The 14,911-nt window shown below is 47.1% G+C and overlaps 1 protein-coding gene across 1 annotated transcript; it reads left to right on the top strand.

Annotated features, from left to right (window-relative positions):
- The first annotated feature begins 2,566 nt into the window (after nt 1-2,566).
- Ankrd35 (ankyrin repeat domain 35) lies at nt 2,567-13,500 on the top strand. Its single transcript, XM_015507091.2, has 12 exons — nt 2,567-2,727; nt 3,504-3,592; nt 3,953-4,017; nt 5,536-5,593; nt 5,785-5,855; nt 6,175-6,281; nt 6,833-7,017; nt 7,568-7,605; nt 7,775-9,751; nt 11,363-11,452; nt 11,695-11,760; nt 12,662-13,500. Exons 1-12 carry the CDS (start codon nt 2,567-2,569, stop codon nt 12,722-12,724), a joined length of 2,970 nt encoding a protein of 989 aa, XP_015362577.1. The 3' UTR covers nt 12,725-13,500.
- Nucleotides 13,501-14,911: the final 1,411 nt, after the last annotated feature.

Raw genomic sequence — 14,911 nt, 5'->3', positions numbered from 1 at the left:
AAAAAAAAAAAAAAAAAAAAAAGATGGGGATGTAGCTTAGAGGTAAAGCCTCCCTGAGTTGTCCCATCCCCAGTTTTGTTTTTTAAATTTTGAAACAGGCTAGCATCAAACTTGTGATCCTTTTGCCTCAGGAGTAGCTGTGATTACAGGCGTGTGTCAACACACCTGGAAAGGCGCTTTATATGTCGTTCAATCATCAGAAAACTGAGGTTCAGAGAAGTTCTTATGTGCCTAACATTCACAAAGACAGAAAGTGTTAGAATCAAGACTTTAAACAGAGAACTTCAGGGGGAGGTCAGCTGATGGCAGCCCTGTGTGGTGAAGGCATGGACCAGTTCTCTGTTTTCCAGGCTTGTCCTGGTCCCCAAGGGGTACTGGAAAATGTATTCTTACATGAGAGTCTGTTAGTATGTGGAGAAGTCATTTTGCTTATTTTGTCGTTGGAGAATTGACCTGTTTGGAGACTTTTCTCCATAAAAGGAATAGCATATGAGGGTGGGTGGCTTGCCTTGGAGCTAGTCTGAGAAATAATTAAACTTCTCTGGAAACAAATTGAACCTTTTTCCATAGCTCAGTAGTAGTATGGTCTCGTGGTGAGAATAGGATTGGGCATTAGGTAGTCTGGGTTTTAATCCCAATTTTAGCCCTCTTTTGTGTGATCCTGGAAATTTATCTGACCTCATGGTGCTTTTGATTCTTCTTCTGTCAAAGAGATGAAATAAAAACAAATATCAGCCCTATTTTCCAGGAATATTGAGATACCCCTGGAAATTGAAATATCACTTGAAAGGACCATGAGGAGTTACGAGTGTTGTACAGGAGTATGACCTCTGAATTCATCTACCCTAGACAGTTTTATGGTTTGCACACCTAAATCTTTCCTGTTGTTGATTAACAATTTGCCCTGGCTATATAAACAATATTTGAAAATGTATTATTGGGCTTCCACAGACCTTATTTTTCTTTACCTCCTCCTGTTACCTCTTTCTTGTAGAGGTTGTACCTTATAAAATGCAATATGCTACCAATACTTTCTCACTACTTCCTCTTTTATTTTAAGGATGCCATACATTTATATGGCTCTCTACAGTTTACAAAGAGATTTTATATACTTTACCTTATTTAATACTCACAACATGATGAGGTAGTTATTATTTCCTACATTTTATAGACGAGGAAACAGGTTAGAGGTGTTTAATAGTTTGCTCTAGGTCACAAAGCCAAGAATGTAGCTGAACCAGATCCCAAACAGTCTGGCTGACAAGATATTCATTTGGGACCCTTTATAGCATATTCATCCCTTCTTCCTTTCCTTTCCTGTTTCTAGACCAAACAAGGCTTTCTGTGCTTTCAGTCTGAGGTGCTTTTACATAGTTTTTCCCTTTCACTCCCTGTGACACTTCAATTATTGTAATTACTCCTCCGCCCGAAAAACTCAAGCTGGAATGGTAGAACAATGCGTGCTCAGGTGTGGCTGCTGCCCGGGACAGCTGCTCCCTGCCAGGGAGACTGGGAGGGTTCAAAGGGAGGAGGAGGGGAGTCTTCTGCCTCTTCCTCTTGCTGTCTCCTCAAAAGTAGCTAAGGCCCTGTTTTTTCCTTTTGGTTATTATTTCCATGGAAGGGAAAGAGACTATCCAAAGTGCATAAATAGTTATGTTAGGAAAATAGAAACTCTTGTGATTTCCCTCCCAATTGGGGGGCCAATGGGTAGAGATAGTATTGTTAGTTTTTTGGACTCCTAGCTGTGATGTGATGCTAGGTGTCTTGATTTACTTCTCTAGCAACTAAGGACAAAATTCAGAATAGCAGGAAGAGGTGAGAGGCAGTGTGAGCCCAGTCATAAGTGGTCAAGTGGGTGCAGTTTTCTTCACCAAGACCTAGAGACCAAAAGGAAAAGGAATCATTGCTAGCATTGCTTTGAGGCTAGGCACCTAGCAACAATAATCATAGTGACTCTTACAGCTGTGGTGGGGCACACCTGTAATCCCAGCTACTCTGGAGGCTGAGGCAGGTGGTGCAAGTTCAAAGCCAGCCTCAGCAACTTAGAGAGACCTTGGCTCAAAATTAAAAAAAAAAAAAAAGGATTGGGGATATAGTTCAATGGTACAGATCCCTGGGTTCAATCCCAAGTACAGAAAGAAAATAATTGGGGGGAAAAAAACTAAGAAGACACTTGAAATACGATATGTTCAGCACTCACAGATAATTTTTTTTTTTTATTTTTCAGTTTTTGGTGGACACAACATCCTTATTTTATTTTTATGTGGTGCTGAGGAACGAACCCAGCGCCCCACACATGCCAGGCCAGCGCATTACCACTTGAGCCACATCCCCAGCCCCACAGATAATTTTTAATTCAGTCAGTGGCCCAGTGACCTCTAGGTTCAGGGCTGGCAGTACTGCCAATACTTATTGGTAGCATATGAGTTGGTTAGTACTTAGTTGGCCCACCTAAGAACCAAATGGTCTAGGCCGAATGGTTGTGAAACAGTGAAAGGACTGTGGAGATTTTTCTTTTGCCTTAGTTGGCATAAAACTATCTTTTTCCACACCATCCCCATCCTCCATGTTCACACAATTTGTGGTTTTGGACCAGGTGGAGAGATGGAACCGTCGTGATCAGAAACTGCTGGAGGCGGTACAGAGGGGGGATGTGGGACGCGTGGCTGCCCTGGCCTCCAGGAAGTCTGCCCGACCCACCAAGCTAAACTCAAACGGCCAGTCCCCGTAAGTAAGTCCTCTTGATCCCACCCCTAGTACACGGTTCCTTTTGAAAGCCCCAAACCCTAATATGATGTAGGACCAGGAAATGCCTACAACTTCAAAGCCCTTTTTGTGGTCATAGTTAGTAAGCATATCAATAAACCTTTGGTATCAAATGCAGCACAAAGAGAGGGAAGAAGATATCACTCCTGAGCTCCATCCACCTCACAACCCACAGTGACAACACTGACTTGAGAAGGATACGAAGCTCATTAAACAAACAGAAAACTAATATGCTAAATACGTGGTTTCTTCATTGCACAAGTAGGAGGGTGTGTATCCTTGGGAAATTAGGAATGAAGTGGTAGCCATGGGAGCCACAGGACCCGAGGGAGTGATTAGAATATGGGAAATGTCACCCCTTGTTGCTGCCTCAAATGGCTTCAAATGTCCAGCCTTCTGCTCTGCTCTGGCAGATTCTTTCTGTAACGCTTTGGTCTCCACTAAGGGTTCTGTGCTCAGAGAGGCCCGTCACTATGAGTCCCCTGCATACCCCTGCAATAGCTTGAGATTCCTTGAGACCTATAGTTCTTAGTTCCAGCTTTGCCTCTAGCTTCCTGATTTTATGACTAAAGCCATATGGCCTTGTCTTTCTCAAGAAGTCAGGCTGGGGGAGCTTCCCTCTGTGCTTTTGGAATTGACTTGAGGTAGGAAGTGTAGCAAGCAGTGTTTTTTTAAGATTCTCCCTCTCTTCATCCCCTGGTCCTTTCATCCTGTGCCTTTGGCTTTGATTCTGGCAGGTTTCATCTGGCAGCCTCCAAAGGACTGACAGAGTGTCTGACTATACTTCTTGCAAATGGGGCTAACATCAACAGCAAGAATGAGGATGGTGAGTTAGACTGAGCACTTGACCATACTGCTGGCTTGTCCCTTTTATAGCAGCAGTGGGGGCCATTGCTGGTCCCTGCTGGAGGTTCCAACTGTAGACCCTTGCTTCTCTTCTCAGTGAGCCTTAGCCTGTATCCCTGCAGGCATCTCCCTCCCAGAAGCTGAGCACACCTTACCCCCATTCTCACCGTCATCGTAGGTACAGAGTGCTTGGGGAACAGGAATTTCTGGCCCCATGTGGCTGAGAGCTTCTCTCTCTAATCTCCCTCTGATTATCTGTGCGTCCCTTCCTTCCCTCCCTATGAGTCATCTGCATATATGGGGCCACCCACCCTTCTTCTCTCCCTCTTTCTTTTTCCAGGAAGCACTGCCCTGCATTTGGCTACCATCTCTTGCCAGCCACAGTGTGTCAAGGTCCTGCTTCAGGTAAGAGCAATCTCTTAATACTACTCCTGTGAAGGGAAGAGATGGACCCAGAGCCTCCTAACTTTGTTTTGCAGTTACAAGAAATAGTTAGCTAAATTGACCTCCCTCAGCCCCAGTAAGAGAACTGATGATCATTTATCCACAAACTTTTATTTAATAGATACCAGCTTGATACTTCCCTTGAGGTGGTACAAGTTCAAAGCCAGCCTAGACTGCAGAAACTAATTGCTACAATGACAGGCAGGTGGAAGGAGGGCAGTCATGTTCAAATTAAGCCAAGGTCCTACTGTCTGTGTTTGAGGAGTTTATAATCCAGTTGTATAAAGAGAGATACACATGTGAAATGACATGCAAACAACTTATAAGTGAGTCCCTGCTGCAGTCCGGCTGCAGCAAAATAACCGGGGGGGTGACGAACAACTTGTGTATGTTGATACAGCAGGAGTGGGAGCCGTTTATTGCAGGACAGGAGCAGTATTTATACATTCCACACAGCTTATCTAATTAGCATAAACTAGATACAGCAGTCAACCAACCAGGAATCTCCACACTTAATGGCTCGCTTTTGTTACTTCTCAAACCACTCCCTCTGGCATTTTGCAGGCACCATCCAGACTTGTTTATAGACTCTAACATTTTCCAGGCACCATCCTGACTTGTTTACAGACTCTAACAAGTCCCCAAAGTGCAAAAGGCTCAACCATTGAGCATATGGCTGCTTTGCTTTTGTTCTTCTTAACTTGTTCCAAATCTCACAGTTATGATCCTTAAGTACCATCCATGAATATGAATTTGGGTGTCATTTTCCCTAGCATGTTTATTACCTAGCATCTAATGTTTCTTAGGCTCTGTATTCAGGAACTAGGGTTAAAATCCAAGGAATCTGCAAGGAATATACTGGGCTTGCCAGGCATGGTGATGCTCACCTGTAGTATCAGCAATTCAGGAGGCTGAGGCAGGAGGATTGCAAGTTTGAGGCCAGCTTCTGCATCTTAGTGAGACCATGTATCAGAATAAAATAAAAAGGGCTGGGGATGTAGATAAGTGGTAGAGCACCCTTGGGTTAAATCCCCAGCACTGCCGAAATAAATAAATAAGTAAATAAATGACTCGGGGGTGTATAGCTTAATGGTAGAGCACTTCTGAGTTTGAGCTCCAGTACCCCCCTGCCACAAACACACAAAAGGAATAGACTTGCCAAACATATATATAATACCAATGACTGGGGCGGGGGGGCTAAGGCAGGAGAATCATAAGTTCAAAGCCAGCCTTAGCATCTTAGCGAGGCCCTATCTCAAAATAAAAAAGAAAAAGGGCTGAGGATGTGGCTCAGTGGTTATGTGCCCCTGGGTTCAATTCCTGGTATCAAAAAAAAAAAAAAAAAAAAAAAGAATACACTGAGCTTAACTAATAGTTGCCTTCCCCATATTAAGATAGAAGTTGGTGGCCCAGTAGAGGGTGTGGGATGAGGATGTTAACACCAAGCTCCATGCTGCTTCCCTTTGTGGCTATTTGCAGCATGGTGCTAATGAAGATGCTGTGGATGCAGAAAACCGTAGTCCCTTACACTGGGCAGGTGTGTGCTGGGGAACTGGTGGGAACAGGGTTGCAGGAACTGTAGGGCGGGAAAGGGGAGGAGAGGATGACATTTGGTGGGAAGGGCAGCCAGGGCCAACTGCTGGAATGGTCGGAGGGAAAGTAGGGTCATGTTTTATGTAGATGTCCTTCATATTCACCTTAACCCAATCATCCCTCCACCTTCCGCAGCCTCCTCTGGCTGTGCCTCAAGTGTGCTTCTGCTGTGTGACCATGAAGCCTTCTTGGATGTGTTGGATAACGTAAGTATTAGATGGCAGGTGGGTAATGTTCTGCCTGGGAGACTGCTTTTCTTTCTGAGCTGGATTGGTTACATTCCATGACCCATATTGTACACTACTACTCTGCTACATTCTTTCTCCTTCTATTTCTCCTCCTCTTCCTCACAGAGAAGTTAAAGCCTTATCTTTTGGAGGGTTTTTAACTCTTTGAAAGCGGGTATTTAGCCCTGAGACCTGGACTTTTTCCTGAAGGGGTGGGAGAGAGGGCCATTGGGAGGATTGTGTGGAGCCCATGACTCTTCCTGGCTCCTTATAAACCCCCTTCCCACCATCTGTGCAGGATGGACGTACACCCCTGATGATTGCATCGCTGGGTGGTCACGCAGCTATCTGCTCGCAGCTGCTGCAGAGAGGTGCCCGAGTTAATGTCACAGACAAGGATGACAAGTGAGCCTTCCCCAGCTTCTCATGCCAATTTCTAGAAAGGAGTCAATGGGCATAGTGTGTGTGAGTATGTGTGCGTGTATCCATCTGTGTTATAGAAGAAGAGGGCAGTGTGCTCTCTGTCCTTGGGAATCTCCTTCCCTAGTGATGGTTTAGAAGAGCTCTGCCTGCTTCCATGACCATCTTCCTCGCATAAATGATCCCAGAACTGGAATGGATGCCTCTGGAGCTATTGGTTTAATGTACTGCTTCTCAAGCTATCTTCTGAAAAATGTGATCCTTTTTTCCAATAAAAATTTTATCCAGAACCTTTATACTATATAAAACAGCTAAAAATGGAGCCCTTTGAATTGACCCCTTGCTTTCTGATGCTGTAGCTCCTAGAAATGACATTTTAAAAGTTCTGACCTTACCCAATGCTTCGTCATTGGCTAAGGTTGGTATCTTGTTCTTACCCGACTGAGTGATAGCTCACCCTGTGAGTGGGATTTCTGGAACCAGGACTCCTGGATTCCACAGAGAAAGCCTATGCTCAGATCCCTCTTCACCTACAGATCTGCTCTGATCCTGGCCTGTGAGAAGGGCAGTGCTGAGGTGGCTGAACTGCTCCTGAGCCATGGAGCAGATGCAGGGGCAGTGGACAGAACGGGGCATGATGCTCTGCATTATGCTCTGCACACTCAGGACAAGGCACTGTGGGGGCTGCTGCGGCAGGCCTGGCACCGGCGCCGGCAGGGAGGTAAAAGCCCTTTTGTGATTTCAAGATTCTGCTCAATAGCCAAAGAATCAAAGAAACTTCTTGGTATCTCATTTGTTCCCATGGAAGTAATCCATCTGAAAAACAATTGCCACTTTGAGAGTTTACTTATTTATTGCTACTACTATGAGATGACCCCATATTCCTAAAAGCACAATCATAAATTCCTTAATACAGGAATTGTACATTCATTGGTATGATTTGCTGATCAATATCCCTCTTTCCTACTAGACTGTCAACCCCTCTATTTTCCTCATCATTGAGGTCCTACTGCCTATAACAGTTCCTGGCAGAGTGGTCAATAAATAAATGAGTGAACAAAATGAATGAGTGGCTCTATCTCTGGGATCAGAAACTAAAGTTACTGATAGTTAGGGACCTGTTGAACCAGGTAGCTCCTGGCACTGGGAAGACCTGTGTTAAGGGTCATCACACTGCAGGGCGGCTCATTTCGGAGAAACTCTGAGATAATGTGTGGGTTAGCAGCCTACAGCTCTCTTGTCTCTCATTTGCCCCATGTCTTTTCTTATAGGTCAGGGGCTGGTTCTACACCCAGATCTTGCCTCCCAGGTAAGACCCTACAAGTCCTCCCTTTGGCTTCTGACCCACCCCAGGTCATCCCACTGGGACCCTCTCCTAAATGTCCTTGGGCATCAAGACAAGATGTTCTAGGAGAAGAAAGCCCTCCCGGGCTGGGTGAGCTGCTTGGCTTCACTTCACTGTTCTATTTTTGACCTAGGCCTCTCCATCTGAGCCCCAGGTGGGTTCTCCACCTAAGAGCTCATGGAGAGCAGAGCCTGAGGAGGAACAGGAGGAAGAGGAGGATGAAGACCCGTGCTTAGAAGAATGGATATGGAAATATGAAGAGGAGCGGAGGAAAGTTTCTCAGTTGGAGCAGGAGCTGGTGAAAAAGACAGAAGAGTGCAAGGCTCAAGCAGCAGCCTACTTGGGCCTGGAGAACCAGATTAGAGAGCAGGTGCAGGAGTTAGGCTTCCTCTCCCACGAGCTTGGAGTTTCAGGAGGACAGAGCGCTACTCTCTGGCCCGGAGGAGGGGATGGTATGGAGCAGGGCCGTCCCCTGGACTTGCTGGCTGAGTGTATACAACAGTTAAAGCAGCAGCAGGCAGCAGCCACAGCAAACCCATTGGCTCCCAAAAGGGTTGAAGAGTCAACCCCAGAAGAGATCCAGAATGAAGTCCATGGAAGGTCTCAACCAGAACAGGGGTCAGCCCGGAGCCCAATGTCTGAGGTCATTGGGAAAGCCACAGGACAGCAACTGACCACCAGTCAGGGACAGATCCTTGGCCCTGATCACACTAACCAGCTGTGTGCTGGCCAGAGAGAGAGACTCCAGGCCCCAGGGGTTGAACCAGTGGGTACTGCAGCCATGAACCAACTCCTGCTCCAACTAAGGGAGGAGCTGGCTGCAGTGTGGCGGGAAAAGGACGCAGCCCGGGGGGCTTTGTCAAGGCCCGTTCTGGAGGGAGCCCTGGGAGCCCCCCGCGCCGAGGAGGCTGCAGCAGCTGCTTGGGAGAAAATGGAGGCGCGGCTGGAGAGGGTGCTGGTCAGGCTAGACCGAGCCAAGGCAGGACTAGAGGTGAGACCTGAGGGCCCTGCCCAGGAGGACAGAACAGGTGTCCCAAAGGCAGACCCAGCGTGCATCACAGAGCACCACGAGGAGACGAAGGCTCCCGGGGCCCGCAGAGAGCCTCTGGGGGACTCTGGAGGAGAGCAGGCCCCAGGAGGCGGCCTGGCAAAGGCGCAGTTGGAGAAGGAGGTGTCGGCCCTGAGACTGAGCAACAGCAGCCTGCTGGAGGAGCTGGGGGAGCTGGGACGCGAGCGGCAGCGACTGCAGGGCGAGCTGCAGTCCCTGAGTCAGCGGCTGCAGCGGGAGTTCATGCCTAAGCCCGAGGCGCAGGTCCAGCTGCAGCAGTTGCGGCGGAGTGTAGGGCTGCTGATGGATGAACTGGCCCTGGAGAAGGAGGCCACGGAGAAGCTGCGCAAGCACCTGGCCTCCCAGAGCAGCGGCCTCCGAGGTCTGTGGGACTGCCTGCCCCCGGACCTGGTGGGCCAGGGGAGGGCCCGGACCAGAGGCTCGGAGCCCTTGGAGGAGCTGAGGGTCTGCGTCGGCACCCTGGCGGAGAGGCACCGCCAGGCCCAGCACAAGCTGGCTCGGCTGGAGGCAGAAAACCAGCAGCTGCGGGGATCCCTGACCCCCAGTAGAGAGCTGGGCGCCCTCTCCGAGGTCCCAGTGTCCCCCCAAGTGGCCGCTCTGGAGCAGGATTTGGGGAAGTTGGAGGAGGAACTAAGGGCGGTTCAGGCCACGATGAGCGGGAAGAGCCAGGAGATAGGGAAGCTGAAGCAGCTGCTGTACCAAGCCACCGAGGAGGTGGCTGAGCTGCGGGCCCGGGAGGCGGCCAGCCTGCGGCAGCACGAGAAGACGCGGGGTTCGCTGGCGGCCCAGGCCCAGGCTTGGGGCCAGGAGCTGAAGGCTGTCCTGGAGAAGTATAACACAGCCTGCCGCGAGATGGGGCGCCTGCGCGAGGCCGCGGCCGAGGAACGTCTCCGGAGCCAGGACCTGGCGGCTCGGGCCTCTGAGCAGGAGCGCCAGGCCAGCGAGGCGCGCGCGCGTGCAGAGCAGTTGGAGAAAGCAGCCGAGCAGCTGAAAGAGAAGGTGGAGCATCTCACTGGGGCTTGCCGGGACCAGGAGGCCAAGGTGAGCAGCTGGGCACCAGAGCGCACCGTGGAAAGTTCCCGTGAGTTCGGGGCTTTGCTAACCTGAATCCAGATTAAAGCCTTTGGTCAGACTGAAGCCCCAACATAGCACTGATCCTTTGCATGGTCCACATGATGCTTTCCCGGGACTAAGTGGGTTGGAGTTGAAATTGGAGGTGAGGAAAGGTAGATACAGAAGACAGAAGTGGGTTAGGTACTCAAATTCAGGACTCAGGGTTCTGAAACAGTGTGCTCAGGGGATCGATGGCCTGTGCAGTCTCGCGGATGATTTGCATTTTGACTTAAACGGTGTATTAACTTGGGAAGAAGCCTTATAGTTTAATGGCTTGCTGAGGTTTTCCTCAGCTCTGTTCTTCCCTCCCACTTCAAAATGGTTTCTTTCGCAAATTGGGTTGCAGTGGTACATTCCTGTAATCCCAGCGACCTGGGAGGCTGAGTCCGGAGGAGGATTGCAAGTCCCCCCCTCCCCACCCAGCATCAATTTAGTGAGACTCTGTTTCAAAATAAAATATGAAAAGGACTGGGGAGGGCCGGGGTTGTACTCAGTGGTAAAGCTCTTGCCTACCATGTGAATGGCACTGGGTTTGATTCTTAGCACCACGTATCAAGGTCCATTGACAACTAAAAAAAAAAAAAAAAAGGACCAGGGAACCAGGCACGATGGAGGCCTGTGATCCCAATGGCTGGGAGTTTGAGAATGGAGGATCTGGAGTTCAAAGCCAGCCTCAGCAAAAACAAGGCCTAAGCAACTCAGTGAGACCCTGACTCTAAATAAAATACAAAATAGGGCTGGGGACATGGTTCAATGGTAGTTAAGACTCTCTAGACTGAGATTGTCTGGATTGAATTCCAGTTTCAGAACTCAGGCTGGGGTTGTAGATCAGTGGTAGAGCACTTGCCTAGCATGAACAAGGCCCTGAGTTCAACCCCTAGAACAGCAAACAAACAAAAAACTCTCCTTATCGTTATCTGATCTTAGGCAGATTATTTAACATCTCTAAGCCCCAGTGTTCTCCCCTACAAAATGAGCTTCATAATAGTGTAATTGTGAGGAGTACATTAAATAAAGTATTTATCTAAAATGCTCAGAATAATTTTTGGCACATGGTAAGTACTCAATAAAGAGTAGTTATTACTATTCCTACTATCACCATGCCTATTACTGCTGGTTACTATTAACTGCATTTGTGTCTCTACCTCCTGAGACACAAAGGACTCATCTTCATTTTCATCAAGTGTCAATAGCCAAAGTGGGTTAGGATCCAGTACTGAGTTAAGAACATGAACTATGGAATCAAAGAGATATTGATGCTAATCATGATTTTATCACTTAGTAGCTGTATGATTTTGACAAATTACTAAACTCAACCTCCTTATCTACAAAATGTAGATAATAATATTTACCTCTGAAGTATCATTCTTTTCAGAAGAAAGGCTGTATTGGGCATAAATGAGACAATGTGTGTAAAAGTATCTGGCATATATTAAATAGCCAGTAAAAGGAGGTGATCTTTTCCTCGGTGGCATTTGGGGTAGGAGGAGAGGAATGAATTGGTCCTTACTGGTTCCCTTTCTTTCCTTTTGGCCTCAGATCAAGGAGTTGTTGAAGAAGTTGGAGCAGCTTTCAGAGGAGGTTCTTGCAGTTCGGGGTGAAAATACTCGCCTTGCCTTACAGTTGCAGGTATGTTTTGACCCTCAGGAAAATGGATATTGCTAGAGAAGAGGGTGGACAGTGGAAGTGATGGGTATGTGGGAGACACTCTGAGAGCTGCAGAGGCCTAGCCAGGCAGTGGTCCAGACTGAGCTAGCGATGGGCCAAGGGAGCTAACCTAGTAAAGCTGACCATTTTCCTTTATTGTTCCTTAGGCTTGGGTGAGTGTTGAGAGGGTGGGCACATGACTTCCCATTGATACTCATTTCCAGGATTCCCAGAAAAACCATGAAGAGGTCATCTCCACCTACAGGAATCATCTGCTGAATGCTGCTCGGGTGAGCATGGTAGAGTTTTGAGGGAGGCAGACACAAAGCTGGTAGGGAATGTTGCATTAGAGGTCTCTTCTTGTTCCTGTACAGTTTTGCTGTTTCTCAGAGAGCTGGATCCATTGCCAGATCTCTGGATCTCATTAGGCAGATCAATAAAGGTTGTATGTGGGGCTGGGATTGTGGCTCAGTGATGGAGTACTTGCCTGGCATGTGTGAGGCTCTGGGTTAGATCCTTAGCACCATATAAAAATCAATAAATAAGATAAAGGTATTGTGCCCATCTACAACTAAATTTTTTTAAAGAGATTGTTCATGAATGTGAAAAGAAAAGAGAGGTATTTGTGTCTCATTTTTTTTTTAAAGTTTTTAAACAGATACAACATTTTTTATACCTTTCTTTTGTTTACCCATTTTTATGTGGTGCTGAGGATCAAACCCAGTGCCTCACACATGCCAGGAAAGTCATCTACCACTGAGCCACCACCCCAGCCCCTGCAACCCCTTTTCAATTGCCTGATCCATTGCAGAGCCTTTTCCTGTCCCTGATACCACTATTCAGTTTCCTCCTGAGGCTACTTAGCCCTAATTAAGTACGAAAAGCTAGGTGGCTTGTTCCTTTATGAGGAATGATAACTATGAAGAGTGGAACACTGTAGAATGTGTAGCAGGTGCTTTGCTTCACAATCATAGTTGTAACCCTCACAGCAATCCTGAAAATAGACATCAGTATCTTCCCACGAAGGCAGGAGACAACTATGGAAAAGTTGACTGCTTAAAAGATAAAGTTATAAGTGAAGATAACCAGTAAATGGCATTCCACTGTACACAGATTCCACAGAACACCTCCTTTACCTGTGTCTCTGATTTCTGTTCTCCATCTCCATTGTGTCTTTCCTGCTACCTACAGGGCTACATGGAACAGGATGTGTACACTATCCTACTTCGAATCCTCAGCATACAGGAGGAGTGAGGCAGCCTTGTTATGTGCCCTCAGAGAGAATGGGATTTCTTTGTTGTGAGTTGTGGATTGAGGATGAAGAGGGATGTAGCTTGGGAAAAATGAACTGGGAAAGGAGGCTTATGGAAAGGAATTGGTGAGTCTCCTTTTACCCCTGTGGTGACTGACACTGCAGAGTTCTATGAAGCATAGAGCATTTGAGTTAAGGACACTTGACAAGACAGTGTGGGAAATCACTGGATGGAGTCAGGAATCTGAGCAGGTGGAGTGTGGGGCAGACTTATGAAACGGAGATGGAAAAGAGAACTTGGGTGACTCTCCTAAGGTCTGGGGTATGGAGATGCCAGTGAAAGACCAATAGTGGAACAGTGGCGTCAAGGTTAGGGCAGGACTCTACAAATTCCAGAATTTCTCCTTCATTCAAAGAACAGTTATTCCCTTATCTTCTCCCCACCTCTATGAAGGTGACTTTCTCCTTCAGTCCAGAAAGATAAGGGTTCCCTTTAGCATGTTGACATGGGGAGGAGGAGACGAGGACATGGAGGTGTGTGTATTTCATTCTTGAATTTCTTCTTTCAGGGAATAAGAGCATCCTTGGTTTACAGAGACTCTATCAAGCTGTGGTGGGGGGGGGGGCGTTGGCCATTAGGAGTGGTGCAGGTGGGGCTTCTCCTGACGAATGGACCCCCAGACCTGAAAATATGCATCCTGGAATCAGCAAGCATGAGACAAGAGGTGTGGGTGGAAACCAGGGGTATCTATGGAAAATAAAGCAGGAGGCAGGATGATGCTGGGTGTCATTGGTTTTTTTTTTTTTTTCCTGTCTAAAGGGGTGGGGGATGAAATCTTGTTCATTCCTTTGTCCTTTAAAAACAAGTTTTAAAAGCAGACTTTATATTTAGAGCATTTTTAGGTTCATGGCAAAACAACAGAATGTACAGAGATTTCCTATATGTACCCTGTCTCACATGTATATAGACTCTATGTACATTGTCAATATCCCTTACTAAAGTGGCGTATTTTTTATAAGTAATGAGCCTACATTGACACATTATAAGCCAGAATCCATCAGAGGTAATACATTAGGATTCACTTTTGGTGTTGCATATATCATGGGTTTAGATAAATTTGTATTGGCATATGTTCACTATTTATGTAATAGTTTATAGTAGTTTGTTTTGATGTGTGTGTGTGTGTGTGTGTGTGTGTGTGTGTGTGTAAGTGAACTACTTAACCAGGGGTACTCTACCACAGAGCTATACCCCAGGCCTTTTTTGTTTTTGTACCAGGGATTGAATCCAGGGGCCCTCAACCACTGAGCCATATCTCTAGCCCACCCCGCACCCTGCCTTTTTTTACTTTTAGAAACTGAGTCTCACTGAGTTCTTGGGGCCTTGCTAAATTGCTGAGACCAGCTTTGAACTTGCAATCCTCCTGCCTCCCAAGACACTGTGATTACAGGTGTGTGCCACCATGCCCAGCAAGACCTTTTTGATTTTTGAGATTCATTAAGGTGCCATGATTGGCCTTGAATTTGTAACACTTCCTGCCTTAGCCTCTCGAGTAGCTGAGATTACAGACCTGCACCACTGTGCCCTGCTTAATCCACAGTCTTTTTAAAGAGTGCTCAAGAGAACTGGATTTTCTTTTAAGATGTTCAATTTAAAATTTCCTATCATGTATTAAACAATGTGTCTAGGTTTGATACATATGGCCTCAAGTGATCACCCTTCTTTGTCCCAGGTACAAAGAGGGATATAAGTCTGATTCCTGAGAAAAAGAGAAAGAGATACCCAAATTTTGCAGCTTCTTTTTGGTTCTGTTCTGGGATTGAAAGACTATCTCTCAGTCACTTCCCCCAGTATCCACTCCTTCCTTCCCCTCCTCCAGCCAGGCTGCTAGGTGAGATTGAGTTCTTGCAAAATTTGGAATCCTGGTTTGGTGGCTAACACTAGGATCCCTCCCCATTCCATCTCTCAAGCCCGCCCTCTGCTGGGTTACCCTGGGTCAGACAGCAGTGGTTTGGCAGTAAAGACACTGGACTGAGGGAAGAGTGGGGAGAGGTGTTTCTGTGGCAACGGGAGGGGGGGCTACACAAGGGCTGCAGAGACTGGCTGAGGGGGGAAACATCTGAAATGTGTAGATGAGATCCTAGAGAAGGTGCAGATCAGTTTTAGAGTTTATGTGAATGAGTATAGG

The sequence above is a fragment of the Marmota marmota genome, unplaced genomic scaffold (assembly GCF_001458135.2).
Source record: "Marmota marmota marmota unplaced genomic scaffold, marMar, whole genome shotgun sequence".
Lineage (NCBI taxonomy): Eukaryota > Metazoa > Chordata > Mammalia > Rodentia > Sciuridae > Marmota > Marmota marmota.
Note: the sequence above shows the minus strand (reverse complement) of the source record. Positions and strands in the feature narration are given on the sequence as shown.

Bases quoted from the DNA above. Each gene is read 5' to 3' on its own strand.
- Ankrd35 (XM_015507091.2), top strand. From the start codon at position 2,567: ATGTTCACACAATTTGTGGTTTTGGACCAGGTGGAGAGATGGAACCGT. The intron at 3,593-3,952 runs GTGAGTTAGACT...TTCTTTTTCCAG, and splicing joins CAACAGCAAGAATGAGGATG to GAAGCACTGCCCTGCATTTG. The intron at 9,752-11,362 runs GTGAGCAGCTGG...TTTTGGCCTCAG, and splicing joins GCCGGGACCAGGAGGCCAAG to ATCAAGGAGTTGTTGAAGAA.